This window comes from Oncorhynchus mykiss, chromosome 6 (assembly GCF_057628025.1).
Source record: "Oncorhynchus mykiss isolate SJ-2025 chromosome 6, ASM5762802v1, whole genome shotgun sequence".
Classification (NCBI taxonomy): domain Eukaryota; kingdom Metazoa; phylum Chordata; class Actinopteri; order Salmoniformes; family Salmonidae; genus Oncorhynchus; species Oncorhynchus mykiss.
The window spans coordinates 33801206-33825569 of NC_143027.1; the positions used below are offsets into that span (position 1 = coordinate 33801206).

General features: G+C 42.7%; 1 protein-coding gene and 1 long non-coding RNA gene across 3 annotated transcripts in view; one reads left to right on the forward strand and one right to left on the reverse strand.

Moving 5' to 3' along the window:
• Positions 1-7426: 7426 nt before the first annotated feature.
• Positions 7427-10365, reverse strand: LOC118965076 (uncharacterized). The gene is made up of 3 exons (XR_005052409.2): positions 10244-10365; positions 8217-8331; positions 7427-7937 (listed from the first exon to the last, which is right to left on the reverse strand). It is a non-coding gene; the product is annotated as an uncharacterized LOC118965076 (long non-coding RNA).
• Positions 10366-17988: 7623 nt separating this feature from the next.
• The window catches only part of LOC110525821 (single-stranded DNA-binding protein 2), a 92342-nt gene continuing 85966 nt past the window's right edge, over positions 17989-24364 (forward strand). The window contains exon 1 of one of the 2 annotated variants that reach the window (XM_036979961.2): positions 17989-18370. In XM_036979961.2, the coding sequence (XP_036835856.1) occupies positions 18315-18370 (56 nt within the window). In that variant the 5' untranslated portion in view covers positions 17989-18314. Of the gene's footprint in view, positions 18670-24364 lie in introns of both variants that reach the window. The other variant, XM_090237726.1, reaches the window with a different exon arrangement.

Consider the following 24364-nt stretch of genomic DNA (forward strand, 5'->3'; position numbering starts at 1 on the left):
TGGCAGCTGATGTCAGTCAAAAAAGCTAGTTTTAATATCCACTGTGGATCATCCAGCTCTGGCTCCTCTTTCCAAAACTCTGCCACAAGACAGCCATCTCACCTCACTGTGAAATATCAAGCAGCTGTATTCTGTCTGGTACTCCTCCAGCAACTCCTAGGATTGCCTGTGATTCAGTGCCCTCGCAATAATAATGTTCACCACGCGCACAAATTGCTGCATCACATTCTGTAAGTAAGTCTATGAGTTTAGCCTCAAGTGCTCCCTGATGAATGATAAAATGAAACATAACAAATTCAGGAATATCCTTTCTCTTTCTCATCAGACCTATGAGTTCCTTCTCCTTCTCTCGCATGTTTGGGGCGCCGTCAGTGCACACAGATGCCAGATTTCACCAGTCAATATTATTATGAGCAAAAAATGTAACAAGGGCTTACAGAATATCCTCTCCTTGTGTTTGTCCCTGAAGGGACAGTAAACATAAAAGCTCTTCTCTGAATGACTCATTTTGAGAGAAATGGACCCAAACACATAATTGGGCAATGTCACTTACATCAGTGCTTTCGTCAACCTCAATACTAAAACACGGCACCATGAATATGTTAGTAATCAGCTGCCTACCGATGTCCTCCCTGATGCCTTCTATGCGTCTTGTTATGGTCGAGTCTGAGAGTTGCAGTCACTTAATTTGCTTTAAAATAGCGTCCTTGTTTGTGAAATCATCATACAATATTTTGGCTGAGGCCAAAAAACATTATTTGACAAACTCCTCGTCTGTGAAGGCCTTCTTGTTTCTCTCGAGTATCCAAGCAATCTCATATGTTGCCTCTGTCGTTTTCTCTGCAACAGTGCTAGATCTGTCCATCATTTGTTGTTGTCCTTTGAGCTGTCCTTTCAGTTGCGCTATTTTGTTGTTTCTGAGGTTGCTTTGTGGCGGATATGTTTTGTCAAAGTGTGCATGGTGTGACAGGAAATGTCGCTCAATATTTTCTTGTTTAAAACAATTGACTGCCTTCTGGCAAATAAGACAGAGTGAGCTAGTCCCATCATGAAGTACAAAAAAATACTTGTCTGTCCATTTCTCTTGAAACTTTCTGTGTTCTTGTTGAATCGACCATATCCTTTTCTTAGCCATGTTAGCCACGTTAGCTACGTTAGCTAGCTGCATTTCCCCACCGCCATCTTCCTGATTTTCCTGGTTCTCCGGTGGTTGTTCGCTCATAGCTGTCACGTTGTTCTCCAGCTCTTCCCCCTCCTTTTCATTGTCAATAGATATACGTTTCTTTTTTACAATAAATCAATCCATGTCGACCAAACTGCAAAATTAGCTAGTCGCTGTAGCTGAGCACTTTTTATTATTTATTTTATTTCACCTTTATTTAACCAGGTAGGCTACTTGAGACCAAGTTCTCATTTGCAACTGCAACCTGGCCAAGATAAAGCAAAGCAGTGTGACACAGACAACAACACAGAGTTACACATGGAGTAAACAATAAACAATCCAATAACACAATAAACAAGTCAATGACACAGTAGAAAAAATCATGTCTATATACAGTGTGTGCAAAAGGCATGAGGAGGTAGGCAATAAATAGGCCATAGGAGCGAATAATTACAATTTTGCAGATTAACACTGGAGTGATAAATGAGCAGATGATGATGTGCAAGTAGAGATACTAGTGTGCAAAAGAGCAGAAAAGTAAATAAAAACAGTATGGGGATGAGGTAGGTAGATTGGGTGGGCTATTTACAGATGGACCATGTACAGCTGCAGCGATCTGTTAGCTGCTCAGAGAGTTGATGTTTAAAGTTGGTGAGGGAAATAAAAGTCTCCAACTTCAATGATTTTTGCAATTCGTTCCAGTCACTGGCAGCAGAGAACTGGAAGGAAAGGCGGCCAAATTAGGTGTTGGCTTGGGGGTGATCAGTGAGATATACCTGCTGGAACGTGTGCTACAGGTGGGTGTTGTTATCGTGACCAGTGAACTGAGAAAAGGCGGAGCTTTACCTAGCATAGACTTATAGATGACCTGTAGCCAGTGGGTCTGGCGACGAATATGTAGCAAGGGCCAGCCAACTAGAGCATACAGGTTGCAGTGGTGGCTGGTATAAGGTGATGGCACTGTGATAGACTGCATCCAGTTTGCTGAGTAGAGTATTGGAAGCTATTTTGTAGATGACATCACCGAAGTCGAGGATCGGCAGGATAGTCAGTTTTACTAGGGTAAGTTTTGCGGCGTGAGTGAAGGAGGCTTTGTTGCGAAATAGAAAGCCGACTCTAGATTTGATTTTGGATTGGAGATGTTGGATTTGAGTCTGGAAGGAGAGTTTGCAGTCTAGCCAGACACCTAGGTACTTATAGATGTCCACATATTCTAGGTCGGAACCATTCAGGGTGGTGATGCTAGTTGGGCGTGCGGGTGCAGGCAGCGAACGGTTGAAAAGCATGCATTTGGTTTTTACTAGCGTTTAAGATTAGTTGGAGGCCACGGAAGGAGTGTTGTATGGCATTGAAGCTCGTTTGGAGGTTAGATAGCACAGTGTCCAAGGAAGGGCCAGAAGTATACAGAATGGTGTCGTCTGCGTAGAGGTGGATCAGGGAATCGCCCGCAGCAAGAGCAACATCATCATCTAATACTAACCTTAACCTAAAAACCTAACCTTAAACCTAACCCTAGCTTCTAACTCTAAATCTAACCCTAGCTCCTAACCCTTAACGTAATTCTAACCCTAACACTAATTCTAACCTTAACCCTAAACCCCCTAGAAATAGCATTTGACCTCGTGGGGACTAACAAAATGTCCCCAGATGGTGAAATGTTTGTCAGTTTACTATTCTTGTGTGGACCTCTGTTCTTCACAAAAATAGTTAAACACGTACACACACACACACACACACACACACACACACACACACACACACACACACACACACACACACACACACACACACACACACACACACACACACACACTTTGTCTCCCCAGCCAAATCCTGTCCATCTCATCCAACGTGACAGTGAACGTGACTGTAACGTGACAGTGAAACAATGGAAAACAACCTGTTTGGGGTTTCTTGATAAGCCTATTACATCATGAAGTCAGTGTGAAAGAATCTGAACATTAAAAGGGGTGACGTGGTTCGTGGTTTGCCCGCTCTTTCTGCGGTCCAGCTGTAAAATCCCATACTGCCGCTATGATTTCATAACCACAGCGGTCACACTACTGCTAATGAGACTGAGGCACAGCATGGACACTTATGGACACTTACACACACAAGCATGCACACACACACGCACGCACACACACACACACACACACACACACACACACACACACACACGCACACACACACACACACACACACACACACACGCACACACACACACACACACACACACACACACACATTTCAACCCAAAAATATAATGTGACGAACTTTAATCAAAGTGGAAAACTGATTGGATTTGAGAAGAAGTCATCAACAGAAGGGTTTTCATATTTTGTTCATCCAACTTTTAACGTAAATCCAATGACGTTACATTTTTTTATGAATTCACGTTAGTTGACAACTCAACCAAATGTAAGTCAAAACTAGATGTTGAATTGCCGCCTGTGCCCAGTGGGTTACCTTGGTAAAACAAAGGAGCTGCTTTGTTCCGACGTCAGGCTAAATTCTCCCTTAGCAATTACCGTTCACCTTCCAAAGACCTCGAAGAGGAAGAAAGCGTTTAACAGGAGCAGCGAGGCCTGAGCGCATGGACACTCTACAGAAGACATCAAGCCTGGGGACAGTGTTCATACCCACTGATTAAGTCCCTGTAAAAAATGTGTTTCAGAAAAATACAGTCGTTTGTTGTGGGAACATGAGTCGGTTCCATTGTATTGTAAGACGTTGTTCAATAGCTTTGAAGTCATCAATATTTGTTGGGTCTTCTAAGTTGGTAGAAAATATTTTATTTTGTACCTCTGCACGACACAACATGAAACCCCCCACAAATAACAAATGGAAGGATCAAGGTAAGGATCTTCAATGACAAACATGGATCAGATCTAGATGTTTTTCTGTATTTACAGTGCATTCGGAAAGTATTTAGACATCTTGACTTTTCTACATTTTGTTACATTACAGCCTTATTCTAAAATTGATTAAATACCCCATAATGACAAAGCAAAAACAGGTTAATATTTATTTTTTTGCAAATTTATAAGAAATAAAAAACTGAAACATCACATTTACATAAGTATTCATACTCTTTACTCTTTACTTTGTTGAAGCACCTTTGGCAGTAATTACAGCCTTGAGTCTTCTTGAGTATGACGCTACAAGCTTGGCACACCTGAATTTGGGGAGTTCTCCCATTATTCTCTTCAGATCCTCTTAAGCTCTGTCAGGTTGGATGGGGAGCGTCGCCGCACAGCTATTTTCAGCTCTCTCCAGAGATGTTTGATCGGGTTCAAATCTGGGCTCTGGCCATGCCACTCAAGGACATTCATAGACCCGAAGCCACTCCTGTGTTGTCTTGGCTGTGTGCTTAGGGTCATTGTCCTGTTGGAAGGTAAACATTCGCCCCCAGTCTGAGGTCCTGAGCACTCTGTAAAACAGGTTTTCATCTATGTACTCTGTTCATCTGTCCCTCGATCCTGACTAGTCCCCCAGTTCCTGACGCTGAAAAACATCCCCACAGCATGATGCTGCCACCACCATGCTTCACCGTAGGGATGGTGCCAGGTTTCCTCCAGACATGATGCTTGGCATTCAGGCCAAAGAGTTCAATATTGATTTCACCAGACCAGAGAATCTTGTTTCTCATGGTCTGAGTCCTTTTGGTCACTTTTGACAAACTCCAAGTTGGCTGTCATGTGCCTTTTACTGAGGAGTGGCATCCGTCTGGCCACTCTACCATGAAGGCCTGATTGGTGGAGTGCTGCAGAGATGGCTATCCTTCTGGAAGGTTCTCCCATCTCCACAGAGGAACTCTGGAGAGTCTTGGTGATTCCAAAGCTTCTTCAATTTAAGAATGATGGAGGCCACTGTGTTCTTGGGGACCTTCAATGCTGCAGAAATGTGTTGGTACCCTTCCCCAGATCTGTGCTTCGACATAATCCTGTCTCGGAGCTATACAGACTATTCCTTCGATCTCATGGCTTGGAAACCTGTTTTCGCTTTGTCATTATGCTGTATTGTGTGTAGATTGATGAGGGGGGGAAACAATTTAATCCATTTTAGAATAAGGCTGTAACGTAACAAAATGTGGAAAAAGGGCAGTGGTCTGAATACTTTCCGAATGCACTGTATATTGCAGTGCTGTTCCAATTCTCTGGAATAAATGTAACTTTTATGTTGTGTAAGAGCCATTTGGCCTACTTATGTTGTCTATAGTTTGTTTTTGTATTTGCCATGTCATTTGTACAGCAGAGAACATTATATGATGGGTCATGGGCCATTGGTCACATGCACACAGGAAGTGGGAATGCACAGGTATGGAGAACATACAGATCTTACCGTTAGTGCTATATGGGACGTTCTTGGGTCCCTCCTAACTCTAACCTTAACCCTACCCTTAACCCTAAACCCTAAACCTTACCTAACCCTAACCGTAAACCTTACCTTAACTGTTTTCAATTTCAACTTCAATGGGGTGACGTCAGAGTTGGACGTCCCAAGGAACAAGTTTAGACTTTTCCCAGTTCTTAGCTTGCTCACCTTGGAACAACGATACACGATTATGGTAATTGAATCAGCCTATATGAAATTATTGCTATTGTTTTATCTGTGCAGCTAATAAATGGGCAAAAGACCCAACCAAAGATGCACATTTGAAAGCTGTTGTGTTTCACATGTGTTTATGAACATCTGCAATCCCACCTGTGCTAGAGTGGCTTTCAGGAACCTTTGACTCGGTTAACCACAACAGTGGTATTTTCATCCTCCCACAGCTCATCCTCAAGCCAGGTGTGAATTCGGTAATGAAATGGAAAAAGTACTTGTGTTGTCAGTTGTTCATATTCTCAGGTTGTTAGTTGTCATCTAGCCTCGCGTAGCCATACCTCGAAATCACGTTGTTGTCATGCCCCCGAGGTTAGTTGCCATTAAAAGCTAGAGTCTAGAGTGTGCTCTAGAAAATAATAGCGCTCCCTCTTTATCGCTTTTAGGCGGTGGGGTATATCACACACACACACACACACACACACACACACACACACACACACACACACACACACACACACACACACACACACTCAGGATGTGCAAAAACATACAAGACACATACAATTCTGCTGCGGCATTGGCACGATTTTCCAGTGGCAGCTGGGCTGACTGTGGTGAACTCTGGATAAAGGCCTCTCCCTCTGTTCTCTGGGGCTAATCACTCCAGTGTGTGTGTGGGGGGCATGCATGGAAATAGAGATAGAGACAGTCTTTACCTGTATTGAGCCAGCTTCCCTAGCCATGGAATCTCTTGGCTCTCTCTCTCCTCTACTGGATGTCCACAGAAAGCACTGATGTGTTTTGAATTGTCTGTGCACATGTATTCTTGTTATCTCTGAAGTTCTTTTGTATTTGCAGACATCTCTATTTAAACCTGATTAATATTGGATGGCCTACCTAGCTGACTATGATAGGCTGACTGCTGAAGAGAAAGTGTATGAATGAATGAAGGAATACAGACCTTACTGTAGGAAGTGTCAACACTGGCCTGTCTGCACATATGTTTTTAGTTACCAAGGGAAAATTATACTGGCATGTGATGGTATTTACTCCATTCAGTAAACAAGGAGTTGGTATGTTTGGATTTTTTATGGTGTGTGAGAGTGTGTGTGTGTGTGAGTGAGTGTGTGTGTGTGTGTGTGGGGGGGGGGGGGGGGGGGGGGGGGGGGTGTAGCCTACGGAACTGTTATTCATTAGCTCTTCACAAAACAAATTACAAACAGACTCACATGCACACACATTTTGGTGATCCAAAATGCACAAACAACGTTCAGTATATCAGTACTACACAACTTGCGCGGAGTGTACATGGAGGCAAGGTCAACTCCTCGCTTTTGAGTTTTCCTGCTGTTTCAAAACAAATCTGTCATTTTACAACCACCGCTCCATCTGGGGATCCTTGAAATCAAATCCAGCCCACCTCCTCAGCCTCTTAGGCTGTTACTTTATGAGTAACTGCAGATAGAGACGGTATCACCCAATTGAAAGAACAGTTGTCCTTACTCAAGTTTTACACGTTTCCTGATTGGAAAAGGACTTGATCACATAGAGAGGCAGGCACTAAGGATAGTAAAAAAACAGGTGGTAGTAAACCCACTCATCTGAAAGACATGAACGCTTCCAGAACCAGATTCAATCAAACCCGCATTGCTGGATTTATACAGTAACTCTTTTCCCCCTGGTCAAATACAATCACAGAATGGTCTTGGGCTCTGATGCGTTCACTTTCTTCGGAACAAGAAATCAAATCAAATTTTATTTGTCACATACACAGTTAACTGCAGGTGCAAGAGGTGAAGTACATTAGTCAATAACAATAAAAACAATAAAATGAGTGTAGTCAAAATTAACAAGTGCTAGAAGCAATAAGAGAGGTAGTATGTAGTTATAATGGACTTTATTACACTGTATTTACAAATATATAGTAAAGTGACTTGGTCACGCAAAGGAATAAATAGTCAATCGAATGGAAGGGTGTGTGCAGGTAGTAGTACATTACTGTGTAAACATAGCATTTGTGGATTCGATTGAACTCCAGACTGTGACCACCTTATCCATTGAAAGACTTCTGGTGCCCCATGTTGTTTACGTTAGGGGAAAAGGGAAGCTTCCAGAGATGAACGTCCAGACAGACTAACTGTAGGTCCAGTTATAGAGGAGGAGAAGAGAAAACAGGGAAAACTTCCCCTCCTGACCTTCATCCACACCGATCCATTATCCTGGCCTGGAGATGGGGAAAGGAGAAATAGGTTAGCCTAGCCAGAGGGCACTCTAACCTGGGTAACCTCCAGCCACACCTGAGCTACACCCACAGGCACTGGCCTGTCGGTAGTAGACATCTGCACTGAGGAGAAGGTCTGTCAGTAAGATCACATTAGACAGAGGAGAGACAAGGAACAGCTGTGACTGAGGATACACTAACTCAGATATGCGCGTGCACACACACACACACACACACTCAGACATGCGCATACACGCACACACTCATCTGCAGCTTTATTACCCAGAATCCTCTGCAGTTGCCAGCCTGCACTCCAATGTTCCGTCGGGCACATCAGCACCCAACGCACGCTTGGAACGCCTCAAATCATCAGGAATTTCACCAACAGAAAACCTGCCTGGAATTCAGAAGAAGGCTGTGCATACATCTAATTGTAAAGGGAGTTTTTCCACCTCTGTTCAACTGGCCTTTTCAAGACAGAAAATTAGCTCCACCGATACATGGAATATGCTGTTTTACATAATTAATAAGGGAGGTTTAGCTTTTCACCCAAAGTGTAACAATAAGATTTTTTTTAAATACATTATAATAGTAAGACTAAGATTCTATTTGCCTCTGGATATCAGCAGAGATGGATCAACACATGTAGCTGTTTAATACTTAGAAGAAGAAGAATATTTTTTGATCCATACTTCCTTGCAGTCTACAGAAGTTCATCTTCTGTTTCGATCCCAACCCCTACAATACTTATTAGCCTTATGGGTTCAAAAGTACAATCTCAAACTTTGCTACCTCACCCCTCCCAAGAATATTCCCTCAAGGCAATTTGATCATGATCACAATGAGATTTGTGCTCATCGGACTGTCTATGATTTCCATTCTTAGGTTACCAATCCATATTGACAGACTGTCAACACATATTAGCAGCCTAGATAGGGTGGCAGGTAGCCTAGCGGTTAAGAGCGTTGGGCAAGTAGCAGAAAGGTCGCTGGTTTGAATCCCCGAGCTGAGTAGGTGAAAAATCTGTTGTTGTGCCCTTGAGCCAGGCACTTAACCATGTAAGTTGCCCCGGAATAAGAGCGCCTGCTGAATGAAACTAATTGAAAATGCAGATAGTGATTTCTATCAGTACATAGATGATCAGATGATGTATGACTTCTGTGCTACACATGGCCATAAACAGCAAACACTATGAGGTTTCCATTCCATTAGAGATAAAGTCATGTTGTCCCAATGATGTCTGAACATCTGTTCAGCAACACTAGAGGACCTACAATAATATCTTGTTAAACAGATGCTTAATTAGCATGCTATACTTAACATGATGAACCAGAAAGAAGCAGCAGCACCTCCACTAATGCTGCCCCCTCAACCCCATTGCTGTTAAATGCTGATCGGAGAAAGGGAACCGCCTACAGAGAATCATTACACTCTAATAAACCACACTGGTAATGGTTGGGAAGCGTTAAAGCACATTTACACCCAGTGTGATGGAGATGTGACACGTAGACCTGATGATACATTGTTTACACTGTTGAGAGCTGAGTTTAAGGTTCTTCCCAAACACCCCAATCGCAGGTAATAACACTTCACGCTAAAGGGGCTGGAATTCAAAATGGCTTCTCCAGATTGCCTACACTGTGCAGCTGAGAATGCAGACAGGTCAAACATGTGCATTTTATAGACAGACTGTACTTGACAGACTTTACAGTAGGCCTACTCCTCCAAACAGAACTTTCTCAAGGAAGTTCTCAAGGATGCTTGCTCTCTTGTGTCGGTTTCTATATGTTAGAATGTTGAGTCCATTGGTTTTTGGTATTTCAGTAAATCAAACGGCATACAGCACACAGACAGTATCCTATGAATCATCAGTGAGCACAGACAGCAACAAAGAGTTGGGGTCACTGGGTTGATCTTTTGAAGGCTGCATAACCGTGTAAACAGAAGACAGACAGTAACGATACGATATTACTCTTTGGAAGTTATTGCCCATCTCTGGCTTTTCTATGGCTCGGGCATGGATACAGAAGTCTCCCTGGAACTTCGGTCTATGACCATTTCACAACATGGGACAAAAAGCAAGTCACAGTTCATTTTCAACTTGCTACCAGAAATGACTCAGGAATGTTTCACATATCAATCTGCAGCCTTTGTTACCACAACCACACATCACAGGCAGGCAGCGATTGTACTGTGGAATATCAAAACATGGGTGCTTTTAGAGGTAAAAACATGCACACATCCAAGTACCTTTCTTGGACCTAAACTGATTAAGAAGTGTTTTTCTCTGCACACTGTTAGATGCTTACCCATACTATATGCTGTCAATCTAATACAAATCACCAACATAAACACAGTCGCAAACAGGAAGCCCTGGCTGTAACTTTCCCGCCCTCAGAAGAAGAAAACAACTCTGGCTGCAAACAGGAGGAGCTTCCGGTCAGAAGGAGGAAAGGGGGAGGGGAGAACAGCAAATGTTGTTTAGAGCTGGCAGTTTCAACACGCCCCAGACTGGAACTTCTACTTCCAGCAGAACACAGAGATCCTTGCAGATTGCCTGAAAACCTTGCTGCCAGTACTGAGGCCGAGGCCCGGTGAAATAATTGTACTATCTTCTTCTATAGATACCTGTCTATATTGTACTATATTACTAACTAGTACTTTCTCCTCTCAACATTTAATAAGAAGGTGAATTCAATGGGAAATCAACAAAACATTTCACCATGTCATTGAATTTTTTGCAAACATTTTTTTTTACATTTTCATAAGTAGATGACTTTTTGCAAATCCAATCAGTTTGATTCAATTTTTTTGGATTGAAATTACGCAGAAACAAAGTTGATTCAACATTTTTTGTTGCCCAGTGGGAACTGATTAATATGTTAACACCTTGCCTAACATACACCTTGCCTAACACTTAGGTAGGTTGTGCCAGCATTCTTGAACTGAGCAAACATCGGTCCCGGAATCCAGTCATGGAGGTTAAAAATAAACAATGACACGTTCTCCATTGTGTCTCGTGTGTGTTTAACCAAATAAAGACACTGTGTGACAAGGTGTGTTATTGTTCACTCTAAATTATCTACAGAGCCTGAAGCTCTTGTAAACTTCAGTGCAAATTATTCCCCAGTAGCTCTTTCATGTGAACACTTAATGGTTTGCTAATTGGCGTCCTTGCCAACAGTCACTCTCAGAGGAAATATATGGTCACATATCTACCCTCTCTTTAAATAAGGGCTGTTTGCCAAATGTTGCAGCAGTTGCTGAAAGACAGATGACAGATCCATTGTGTTTGTGTCTTGGTCTGTGCCCCTGGTGCAGCTCAACTTTCTGACGTGTAGCGGTTCCCCAAATCGAAATTAAAAAGTTGGCGTAATTGTGACAAATCTGAAGCGTCTAGACACCCTAAAATAGATGACCTCAGACAAGACCGTGGGTTGGGTTCTGCAGACTGTGGCTTGGTGGAAACCAAAGGGGAAGGAAAGGCCTTGGATGGAGAGAGAGAGAGAAGAGAGGAAGAGAGAAAGATGACAAAATATTTTGCCCCAGATCCTGTGCACAGACTCACACCTCCATGACAATACATGATATCAGATTCTTATCTCGATGAATACTCAATCTACCAATGAATGTAGAAGATGGTGGGCTCAGTTTTCAGAGATTTTTTCTCTCACTCACTGTCTTTTTTTCCCCCACAACTCTCCGTGGCTCTCATTTTGCAGTTGCAGGTCACCCCAGCACACTGAAACGAATCATGCTGAGGTGGGGGGAATAGTGAGTAAGGGTAAGAGTGAAACAAACAGAGAGGATGTGAAGAAAAAACAGGAGGTAGAGCGAGACAGAGAAAGACAGAGTAGAAGAGGAGAGAGAGGGGGAGGGAGCGGAGAAAGAAGAGAGACAACATGTCCCAGACTGTTCACATCGTTGTTTATTTGCCTATTCCCATGTCATTTCAGGAGGAGAATCTGGTGGGTAAGATAAAGTGGTCCAAATATAGATACACTGACGATTTGGGTCTTTTCTCAATAACAATCCTGCGAGTCAATTTCACTGTTGCATTTGGTGCCTGTTACCATTGCTTAGTACATCATGGTAGAATTATAATGGAATAGAGCTATTGTAAAATGTCATTGTTAGTTTGACCCCAAACACAGTGTAAGGTGGTTTAACTAAATTTGACTATATTTCTTCTTTATTGCAGAAGAGTCCAAAATGAACTACCGGTAGGTAACAATTGCATTGAAGTAAAGTATTGAACCCTCAACATATAACCTTTTGTACATCTGTACTAAGTTCACAGCATGATTCAACATCAAAATACCATGCACCAGAGGAGGCTGGTGGGATGAGCTATAGGAGGATGTGCTCATCGTAATGGCTTGAATGGAATAAATGGAACGTAGTTAAACATGTGGTTTCCATATGTTTGATGTGCTTGATACCGTTACATTTATTCCATTCCAGCCATTACAATGAGTCCGTTATCCTATAGCTACTCCCACCAGCCTACTCTGCTATACAATCTTTAGCATTTACAGTAAGTGTGTGATTGGGATTGGAGTGAGTCTGAACATTCCCTTCACATTGTAACTGTAAGTCTCCATGCAGGGCATCACACCCTCTGTGTCTGCATCCCAAATGGCACCCTATTACCTACATAGTGCACTACTTTTGAATAGAGCCCTACTAGGATACAATTTGGGACCGAGACTCTCTCGCTCTCTGTAGCGGATGGCTTCTTTCACAGTGTGGCTGTTGTGTTCTGAGCAGTAACTGGAGCTGTAGTGTTACGTGCTGGGTCTTAGCCCTGATATCTACTGCAGGCTCAGGGATTACACAGGGCCAGTCAATGGGAAGGAAGCTAAGGCACAGGCGATGGAGTATATCTGCAGATGCCAGGCTTCACACCATTACCCCAGCAGCCTCTATGGGACTCTGCCCAGGCCCCCTCCATGGGGTTATGGTGATCCCCTTCGATTTCCCACGATCTCCTCCTCTCTAGTACCCTCTGTAGAAGCCACTCAACAGCCCAGGTGGACATGGAGGTGAACTCTGTAGAGAGGAGCTGTTCATTACCAGTCAGAAGATCAGAGCAGCACATCGTTAACAGGAGCCATCTCGACAGGGAGGGCAGAGAATGATCCCTCCGTCCTTCCCTCCCTCCTGATCTATATCTCTCTATCTCTTCTTCCTTATTTATATCTCTCTCCTTCCCACTTTCTGTCTCTCCTTTCTAACTGCCCTCAAGCTGTTGTGATAGCAGTGATGCGTCACTGATAACCACACACACACTCTCTCACACACACGCAAACCCGCATGCATGCACGCACACACACACACACCTGTTTTCAGAGGGACATTTAACAATTTTCTGGTGATTCGGCCTAATGATTTGTGAACCTGAGTGGGAGTCATTACTACATAAGTATTTGACCCTTGGCAGAAGCAAAACATTTACTCATGCCTTAAATATTGTTAACTCTTGCTGTCTTTTCTCCAATTAGGCCTGTATATACACTGAACAAAAATATAAACGCAACATGTAAAGTCTTAGTCCTGGTGGTTAGAGCTTTGGGCCAGTAACCGAAAGTTTTGCTGGATCGAATCCCGAAGCTGACAAGGTAAAAATCTGTCGTTTTGCTCCTGAGCAAGGCAGTCAACCCACTGTTCCCTGGGCTCCGAAGACATGGATGACAATTAATAAGGCAGCCCCCCACACCTCTCTGATTCAGAGGGGTTGGGTTAAATGCAGAAGACACATTTCATTTGAAGGCATTCAGTTGTACAACTGACTAGGTATCCCCCTTTCCCTTTCCCATGTTTCCTGAGCTGAAATGAAAGATCCCAGAAATGTTCCATACGCACAAAAAGCTTATTTCTCTCAAATTGTGTGTACAAATGTGTATACATCCCTGTTAGTGAGCATTTCTCCTTTGCCAAGATAATCCATCCAGCTGACAGGTGTGGCATATCAAGAAGCTGATTAAAGAACATGATCATTACACAGGTGCACCTCTAAAATGTGCAGTATTGTCACACAACACAATGCCAAAGATGTCTCAAGTTTTAAGGGAGCATGGAATTGGCATGCTAACTGCAGGAATGTCCACCAGAGCTGTTGCCAGACAATTGAATGTTAATTTCTTTACCAAATTCGTTTTAGAGAATTTGGCAGTATGTCCAACCGGCCTGCAGACCACGTGCATGGCGTTGTGTGTGCAAGCGGTTTGCTGATGTCAACATTTGTGAACACAGTGCCCAATGGTTTTGGTGGGGTTATGTTATGGGCAGGCATGAGCTACAGACAATGAACACAACTGCATTTCATCCCTGGCAATTTCAATGCACCGAGATACCGTGACGAGATCCTGGGCCCAATGTCGTGCCATTGATCCGCCTCCATCACGTCATTTTTAAGCATGATAATGCACAGCCCAATGTCGCAAGGATCTATACACAATTCCTGGAAGCTGAAAATGTCCCAGTTCTTCAATGGCCTGCATACTCACCAGACATTTCACACATTGAGCATGTTTGGGATGCTCTGGATCAATGTGTACAACAGAGTGTTCCAGTTCCTCCCAATATCCAGCAACTTTGCACAGCCATTGAAGAGGAGTGGGACAACAATCCACAGGCCACAATCAACAGCCTGATTAACTCTATGTGAAGGAGATGTGTCACGCTGTATTAGGCAAATGGTGGTCACACCAGATACTGACTGGTTTTCCGATCCACTCACCTACCTTTTTTTAAAGGTATCTGTGATTTACAGATGCATATCTGAATTCCCAGTCCATAGATTTTCAATTGACTAATTTCCTTATATGAACTGTAACTCAGTAAAATCTTTGACATTTTTGCTTGTTGCGTTTATATTTTTGTTCAGTATAATCTGAACCCCACACACCTCCTCCTTTTCCCTAAACCCTCCTCTCCTCATTTCTATCTTCTCAAACACACGGTTGTCGCCTGTGATTCGTTGTCATGGCGATCAGCCCCCAAGGGACTCATCCCAAAACCGAAAGTTCTGCTAGTCTGAAATAGAACCGCCGTCTCTCTCCTGGGGGATGAGGTTCACTAGATACAGAGAGTTAGTGAGAGAGAGAGGGGAGGGTGGGAGGGGGGTGGACAGGAACAGAGAGTGGAGAGAGGAGAGAGGAGAGGGAGAAAAATAGAGGGAATGAGAGAGGGAAGGAGAGAGGAGGGAAAGAGGGGGGGGAGAACCAGAGATGGAGAGAGAGGAACAGAGAGGAACAGAGAGAGGAGAGAGAGAGAGAGAGAGAGAGAGGGGAGAAAGCGAGAAAGAGAGGGGAGGAGGAGGAACAAAGAAGAATAGAGATTAACAGAGAGAGGGACAAGAGAGAAGGTGCAGAGAGAGAGGCGGGGCAGAAAGAGGGAGAGAGAGATACAGCAAGTGTAGAGAGAGAGAGGGTGAAGAGAGCGAGAAGAGGAGCAGAAAGTGGTGAGAGATAGAGAGAGGGAGTGAGAGAGACAGTGTGCATCCATTCCAACTGGGTCACATCGCCGGAGCTTTATGTAAGGGTAAACACTGCTGCCCTGTTCTGTGCCCTTGATTACATACACACACACACACACACACAAACACAGGAGGAGCAGTCCTTCTCCAGAGACTACCCGTTGGGATGCAGCACTTTACATTTTTCAGTTATATACTAGGTCCAAATTTGCAGAGGCACTGAATTGAAACGAAAGCCATCACTGTCTCTCAGTGGATTTACGATAAGTACACCATGACAGTGAAGTGAACCCTGGATGTTAGCTCGCGGTCAGCATAACTTAGCATTTCATCTCTGCCAAAGTACACCGAACAAAAATATAAACGCAACATGCAACAATTTCAAAGATTTCACTGAGTTTCAGTTCATATAAGGAAATTAGTCAATTGAAAAAAATTCATTCGGCCCTAATCTATGGATTTAACATGACTGGGAATACAGATATACATCTGTCACAGACACCTTCAAAAAAAGGTAGGGGCGTGGATCAGAAAACCAGTCAGTACCTGGTGTGGCCACTAGTTGCCACATGCAGCGCGACACATCTTCTCCGCATAGTTGGTCAGGCTGTTGATTGTGGCCTGTGGATTGTTGTCCCACTCCTCTCCAATGGCTGTGTGAAGTCAAATCAAATCAAATCAAATGGTATTGGTCACATACACATGGTTAGTAGATGTTAATACGAGTGTAGCAAAATGCTTGTGCTTCTAGTTCCGACAGTGCAGCAATATCTAACAAGTAATCTAACAAATTCACAACGACTTCTTTATACACACAAATGTAAAGGGATGAATAGAATATGTACATATAAATATATGGATAAGCGATGGCCATGCGGCATAGACAAGATGCAGTAGATGGTATAGAATACAGTATATACATATGAGATGAGTAATGTAGGATATGTAGACACTATTAAAGTGGTGTTATTTAAAGTGACTAGTGATACCTTTATTAAATTCATTTATAAAATGTATTAAAGTGGCCAGAGATTTGAGTCTGTATGTTGGCAGCAGCCACTTTATGTTGGTGATGGCTGCTTAACAGTCTGATGGCCTTGAGATAGAAGCTGTTTTTCAGTCTCTCGGTCCCAGCTTTGATGCACCTGTACTGACCTCGCCTTCTGGATGATAGCGGGGTGAACAGACAGTGGCTCGGGTGCAAGTTGCTTGATATTGGCGGGAACTGGAACACGAGGTTGTACACATCGACGCAGAGTATCCTGAACATGCTCAATGTGTGACGTGTCAGGTGAGTATGCAGGCGATGGAAGAAATGGGACATTTTCAGCTTCCAAGAATTGTGTAGAAATCCTTGCGACATGGTGCCGTGCATTATGCTGAAACATGAGGCGATGGCAGCGGATGAACGGCACGACAATGTGCCTCAAGATCTCGTCACAGTATCTCTGTGCATTCAAATTACCATCGCTAAAATGCAATTGTGTTCATTGTCCGTAGCTTATGCGTGCCCGTACCATAACCCCACCACCAGCATGGGGCACTCTGTTCACAATGTTGACATCAGCAAACCGCTAGCCAACACAACGCCATACACGCTTGTCTGCGGTTGTGAGGCCGGTTGGACATACTGACAAATTCTCTAAAACGCTGTTGGAGGCGGCTTATCGTTGAAAAATTAACATTCAATTGTCTGGCAACAGCTATGGCTACATACTGCAACACATGTTTCAGACTGGATGCCTCCTTGTACTTTACTGCCTCTAACAGAAGAATCGGTGCTGTCTAAATCACAAATAAAAATGGGAAGATATAGCAAGATTTTGTATTACACAAATCCATTGATAATCAACTGATGAGAGGGGACTCAAATGAACAAATAAGTCCAGGTTCTGTTGCTCCCGGTTACAGTAATTCACAAGGTGTCAACTTGTGGCATAAGAGGGTGGAGTGATCTACACTATTGCCTTGAACGGATTTAACAGAAAACAGCACATACAAGAAATTTGTTAGTTTACTAAAGTGGATTATTTCAAATATTGCCATTGTGAGAATGATGCATTTCATTGTTTAGTTTACTTTGTGTGTAATTGGCTCACACGAGGAGGGGATACAACACTACAGAATGTTGTTGGATCTCTCACCTCTGTTTGTCAGTCTCTTCCCATTCTACACCCATTCCCAAGTTCAACATTGGCTATGTAATAGACCCATGTAATTCCAGTTCATATTTGCGATGGTTGTTTGCGCATTGCGTTGTCTGCGCGCCGGGTGTGATTGTAGAGGGGGTGATTGTCTATTAAAGGGGCAGCCAGTCGTTTAAAATCCTTTTCGGACTGTTTCAAATCCCCCCTTGCACTCAGAGAGTAGAATGGAGGGAGGAGTGCGGGTGTGTGTGAGAGAAAGAGAGATAGCGAGAGAGTATGTGTATGTGTGATAGAGAGTGTACATGCTTGAGTGCTTGTGTACGTGTGTCTCCGTGCGCGAGTGTGTGAGGGTGCGTGAGTGTGTGCTTCTCTGTGTGTGTGTGTGTGTGTGTGCGTGTATGTGAGCGCAAGCGCCAGGGAGAGCGGCACACACAGCCAAGGCAGACGGAAGGAGAGAGCGTAAGAGAGAGAGAGAGAGAGAGAGAGCTAGAAGCGAGAGAAAAACAGAGAGATAGAGATAATGTAGAGGAGGGAGGGAAGGGAGGGAAAGGAGGGAGGTTCTTGGGGAGTTCTAACGAAGGGCGTGGCCAGCAAACTGTCAGTCACTGCCGTTTACCACACAAAATGGGTGTGCTCAAACATAAGGACATCCAATGGCAAGCGACGTTGCTTGTGTCACCATGGTGATGGGGCTGTACTCGGGGAGGTTGTGATGGGTTGACAGGTGCGTGACAATCGGAGCTCTCTGCAAGCATGTACGCCAAAGGCAAGAGTAACAACGTGCCGTCCGACAGCCAAGCCAGAGAAAAGTAAGTTTTATTTATGGGGGGAAACCGCAGCAATGAGGGAGGATTGAGAAAGTTAATGAACGTCCGGGTCAGTCACACGGAGCTGCTTTCGGAGAAGAGAGACATTGCAAGAGAGAGACTCATAAAGGCATGATTGAGGCTTTGCACGGCTTTAAAAGTTGACCATGTCAATTTCTTTGTAAATTCTGGAAATAGCAAGAAAGATTACAATAGAACATCATGGGAAAATAGAATATATGCACGAGGCTAGCCGACTTACATGACCGTGGTTCATAGGACACCTTTTACCGTTATACTGGGTTAGTATTTCTGCGACATAGCCTATATTTTTGACAGCAATGCTTATCAATCTACAGTTTGTCAGTTTAGCGTTATTTCGCTATATATTAATGCAAAAACATTATACTGTCTGTAGAGGTAGCTGTTGTAAAGCCTAGGCAAACTGTTATGTTCAAGTTTTTCAGTGGAGCTTTATGCACGCTTACATGCCCACGTCGTGCATATTGTTGTGAGTAGAAGTTGTCTTTGCATTAAGTTGACAAGCAGGTGACACTATCGCTGTTAGTTCAATCAACCGATCCATTGCATGCTACAGTACCTCGCAGCAGCTGACAGACAGACAGACAGGCTATTAAATATCCAGCATAGCCTAATGTGTCATCATTATTTAAGCTATCATTAACATTACCTGACTTTTTACTTGCATAGTCTAGCGTAGCCTACAGGTCAAGGTGCCTAAACAATATGTTTGTGTACATTTTCGAAAAACATGTTATAACTACAGGGTTATACAATACATGCACATTGCAAGTAATGTGTTTTCCAGTTGAGCAAATAATTAACGTAGTGTTACCAATGTCCGGACGGGGGCTTTTCAATTGTAATTTCTGTCAAAATAGCCTACAACATAATGTAATTTCTGTCAAAGATTTATATATTTTTTAACATCATTTTATGCATACTGTAGCCTCAGAATTATTTCGATGAATGTCTCTGTTGAGTGAGCACATCTTGTCTAAAGAAGAAACAGTTTCCCGGGAGACAGACAGGAGAACTTGGTTACATTAGGCAGGTTTCTATTAACCCAGGCACTTGGCACACACTGGTTGAATTGAAGTCTGAAAGACAAAATGTGACCATGTGTAATGGAAACAGTAGATTTTCTGAAGATCGAATACATTTTTATCTGTTCGACAGGGGTGGGTTCATCTTTTGTCATAGGCACATGGAAATTATTAGACTATTGCTAATATTAGTAAATTCTTGCCAAGGGCTTAACTTTGTGTTGCATATTGGGGAGGTTAGGGTCAATGGGTACTGGGGTCAACCCCCTTACATGGGGGTCAAGGGCTCCCAACCCAGGAGAAAAATAAATAAATAAATGTAAAATGGTTGTTTCTGGTTAATTTAGAATGTATCCTAACCACAACTGAAATACTAATAATTTATATATTACTTTAAACTGTTGGTCCAACTAACAGTTCAGAAGGTAACTACGCTTGGCAATTATTTTGTAGAACGACTGTGAGAAAGTCAGTTCTGATGTGTGTTCAGTTCAATTGAATGTTTGCTACGTTGTGTAATGGCTTGTACTAAACAATGTTCTTCAACGTTCTTGAACAGACTTTGAGGTAGCCTACATTTTCTCAGTTTGGCGGATGTGAGGGGGTTGTGGCTTGAAGAAATGAGTGTGGTATTTGAAGGATAGTGGTGCATTTTTAACCCACAACACAACCCAACCCTGTTTTTCAACTGGTCGTTCAGAACAGCACAGTTTCCGTTTAATTGAATATTGCATTACGTTTTTTCATACTGAACGCAGCCTTGGTGACTTTTCTACTCTAAAATGAATAAAAATTAAATTATGGTGACACCATTAAAATGATAATTTTAGGCTCCAAAATTGAACCTAAAATGTTCCATGTTATCAGGCTGGTGTGTTATTAATAAGCATTATCACCTGTAGCCCAACTGATGCAGTATAGAGCCCTGCACAGCATAGTGCCCACACCCGAGACATTCAAGGCCCTAACCTACCCAGGCCCGATTGCTTCTGCCAAATGTAACCTTTTCACACGTACCAAAAAACGGGTGTGATCATTCTACAGCGGTCCCTGCAGCGTACACTCAAACCTGTGTGATTAGAACGCTTATTTAGAACGTTCAGTTTCGATTGACGCAGCAGTCAGCATTTGAGCTGGCCACACTGTTTTTTCGCAGAAACATTTTGCACAAACAGAGTCCTTACAAAGTTATGTCCTGAATGTGACCAGTTTATTTTTGGATGCAATGTTAGAATAAAAACATGAGCTGGCTCACACCCAGGGAAAATTATTTTATGTAGAGGTGCTAACTAACAGCGAATAAACTATAAGCTATAAAAATAGTCGCACACTCTATATATAAACTCCCAGTAATTTATTGGGTAAATCTCCATCGTTTCGGCATCACTGTGCCTTCTTCTGGTTGATTGTTCCGACATTCACAGAAGTAGCGATAGCATAACACAATTATCATCCAAACTGGAAAATATAGGCTACATTTGTCCTAGCGCTAACTGAGGAAAAATTTACTTAACACAAGCGGTCATATTTAGATAACTCTCGGCTGACAGAAACCACAATATGATTTGGCTTATAGCAATTACTATTTGGGTAGTTTGTGCGCACCGCCATGTTTGTTTTTTCGCGTCAACCAAAGATAATAAAGAGGAGACAAGATGAGTTTGGTCTGTTTGCTGTATGCATGTTGAAGGAGGTGTGTCGTCTACGATCATTCCCTTCATTCACTTTCGGAAGTTTACTCGAAAGAAGAGTGAACCATTCTAACACCCCATTATAACATCTTTGGTCTGACAGATGTTTATGTGACACCCAAAATGCATTGTATAATGTCAACAAACATGGCGGAAGGCCTCCCGGGTGGCTCAGTGGTCTAAGGCACTGAATCGCAGTTCTAGCTGTGTCACTAGAGATCCTGGTTTGAGTCCATCCTCTGACGCAGCCAGCCACGACCGGGAGACCCAAGGGGCAGCGCACAATTGGCCCAGCGTCGCCCGGGTTAGGGGAGGGTTTGGCCGGAAGGGATGTTCTTGTCCCATCGCGCACTAGCGACTCTTGTGGCGGGCCGGGCGCAATGCACGCTGACATGGTTGCCAGGTGTACAGTGTTTCCTCCGACACATTGGTTCGGCTGGCTTTCGGGTTAAGCGGGCATTGTGTCAAGAAGCAGTGCGGCTTGGTTGGGTTTCGGAGGACGGCAGGACCTTAACCTCTCCCGAGTCCGTACGGGAGTTGTAGCAATGGGACAAGACTGTAACTACCAATTGGATACCACGAATTGTGGGGAAAAAGGGTTAAAAAAATAACTAACAATTTAAAAAAAAGTATTTATATAAAGAAACATGGCACCACACAGCTGGCAAATAGCTCATTATAATCAGTACAAGCTTCATAAAAGTATTTTACACACATCATAGGTGTCCATTACAATCTATTCAATATTCAGAATACATTATTTGTCACCAGTACTTGAAAATATGTGAATAAGACTGTAAATACATTATGCCACATGGATGGATGGATGGATGGATGGAGTGATGGAGCGGCAGGTAGCCTAGTGGTTAGAGCATTGGGCCAGTAACCGAAAGTTAGATCGAATCCCTGAGCTGACAAGGTCATTCTGCCCCTGAACAAGGCTGTTAACCCACTGTTCCTAGGCCATCGTTGTTAATAAGAATTTGTTCTTAATAACTGACTTGCCTAGTTAAATAAAGGTATAAAAAAAAATACATGCACTACCTTTCAAAAGTTTGGGGTCACTTAGAAATATCCTTGTTTTTGAAAGAAATAACATTTTTTGTCCATTAAAATATCATTAAATTGATCAGAAATACAGTGTAGACATTGTTAATGTTGTAAATTACTATTGTAGCTGGAAACGGCAGATCATTTAAACAATTTTTTATATCTACAAAGGCGTACAGAGGCCCATTATCAGCAACTGTCACTCCTGTGTTCCAATGGCACGGTGTGTTAGATAATATAAGTTTATAATTTTATTGATCAGTAGAAAACCCTTTTGCAATTGTGTTAGCACAGCTGAAAACTGTTATTCTGATTAAAGAACCAATAAAACTGGCCTTCTTTAGACTAGATGAGTATCTGGAGCATCAGCATTTGTGGGTTCGATTACAGGCTCAAAATGGCCAGAAACAAAGAACTTTCTTCGGAAACTTGTCAGTCTATTCTTGTTCTGAGAAATTAAGGTTATTCCATTTGAGAAATTTCCAAGAAACTGAAGATCTTGTATAAGGCTGTGTACTACACCCTTCACAGAACAGCGCAAACTGTCCCTAACCAGAATAGAAAGAGGAGTGGGAGGCCCCGGTGCACAACTGAGCAAGAGGACAAGTACATTAGTGTCTAGTTTGAGCAACAGACACCTCATAAGTCCTCAACTGGCAGCTTCATTAAATAGTACCTGCAAAACACCAGTCTCAACGTCAACAGTGAAGAGGCGACTCCGGGATACTGACCTTCTAGGCAGATATTCCATTACAAATCATCAATTTCCAGCTACAATAGTAATTTACAACATTAACAATGTCTACACTGTATTTCGGATCAATTTGATGTTATTTTAATGGACCAATGATTAGGCGTAACACACCTCAATTCAAATTAAAACTTATAAGAAAATAATTTGAAATTGACAAGATCAAACACAGCCTATAGATAATTAGCAGGCAGCGAGTGTTAAGTGTCCTGTTGTGTAACAATCACATTTTGGAACAGTGAGTGCATTCTGACATCACGTGCATAAAACAACACATGCTGGGGCGACCGTTAGAGATATTTCGAACTGACATGTGAAAAGGTTAAAGTCCGGCCCTGCCCGAAATTAGAAATATGTTCCTCCGTTAGTAAATCCATTAACTGCACCTTTCTGTCTGTAAATCGCTCCCTGCATGCAGGCTGCTCGCTCTGCATGCACTCTGTGCATGGCGGTTCTGAGTGTGAGTATCCATAGCAACGGCTCCGCTTGGGCTGCTCAATGAAGAGACATGAGAGAGCAGTAAGCTGTTAGCTACTTTCCGTCACTTTAAAATCCGACAATTTAAGAAACATTTTATGTGAAATAATCTCTTCTGTTTTATATTTGACGAGGTTGAAGAACTTCTGACACCATGTTATGATCTTAGCAGCAAAGCACAAGCAAATGGCTCATCTTCAAAAAGTTTGTGATTAATTTAGTGATACCCGAGCCCTCCCCTTACCCTAGTTATTGATGAAAAAGCAGGCCCTACCAGGTATCAGTGCTCTATAAATAAATAGGCTGAAGCATGTGGTTGCCCATCTGTATTTGTGCTGATCATTATCCAAATCAGTGCTTCACAAACGTTTTCAGTCATGGCGCCCTTTCATCATGGGGGAACATCCTATGCCCCCTCACCTCCACCGATTGAATGAACTGCTACTATTAATTTATTTTGTAGATTTTCTCAATTTAAATAAAATATACAGTAAAGGTGGTTCTAGAAGCATTCTTAGTGTGACTATTAGGTTGTATAAACATGATGAGTGCCCCCCCCCATACAATTTTGGCCTTTAAATGTGTGTTCTAAACATAATTAAGGAGGAAAGGTTGCTGCAGCTGGTCAGAGTCTGAGACAGGCAGGCTGCCAATGGCTGGGGAGAGAAACAGGCTTGGTTGAAAATACTGCTTGAGGTTCAGAGAAACAGCCCTTCTCTAATTCTGTAGCCTACTAGAAAGTAGTTGTTTCAAAGTTTATAATACTAACAACGTTCCCTTTGAACTCACAAAATTGAGCCCAATATAAGTGTTAACCAATTATCCCTCGTTTTGAGAAATAGTACTCACACACAAGATGCGCATCTCGTCACTTTGAAATAGAAACTTTATCGATTTGAAACATATCCTTTTCCATATAATTCTTATTCGTGCTTATGAAATTCTAAATGTGACTGTACAT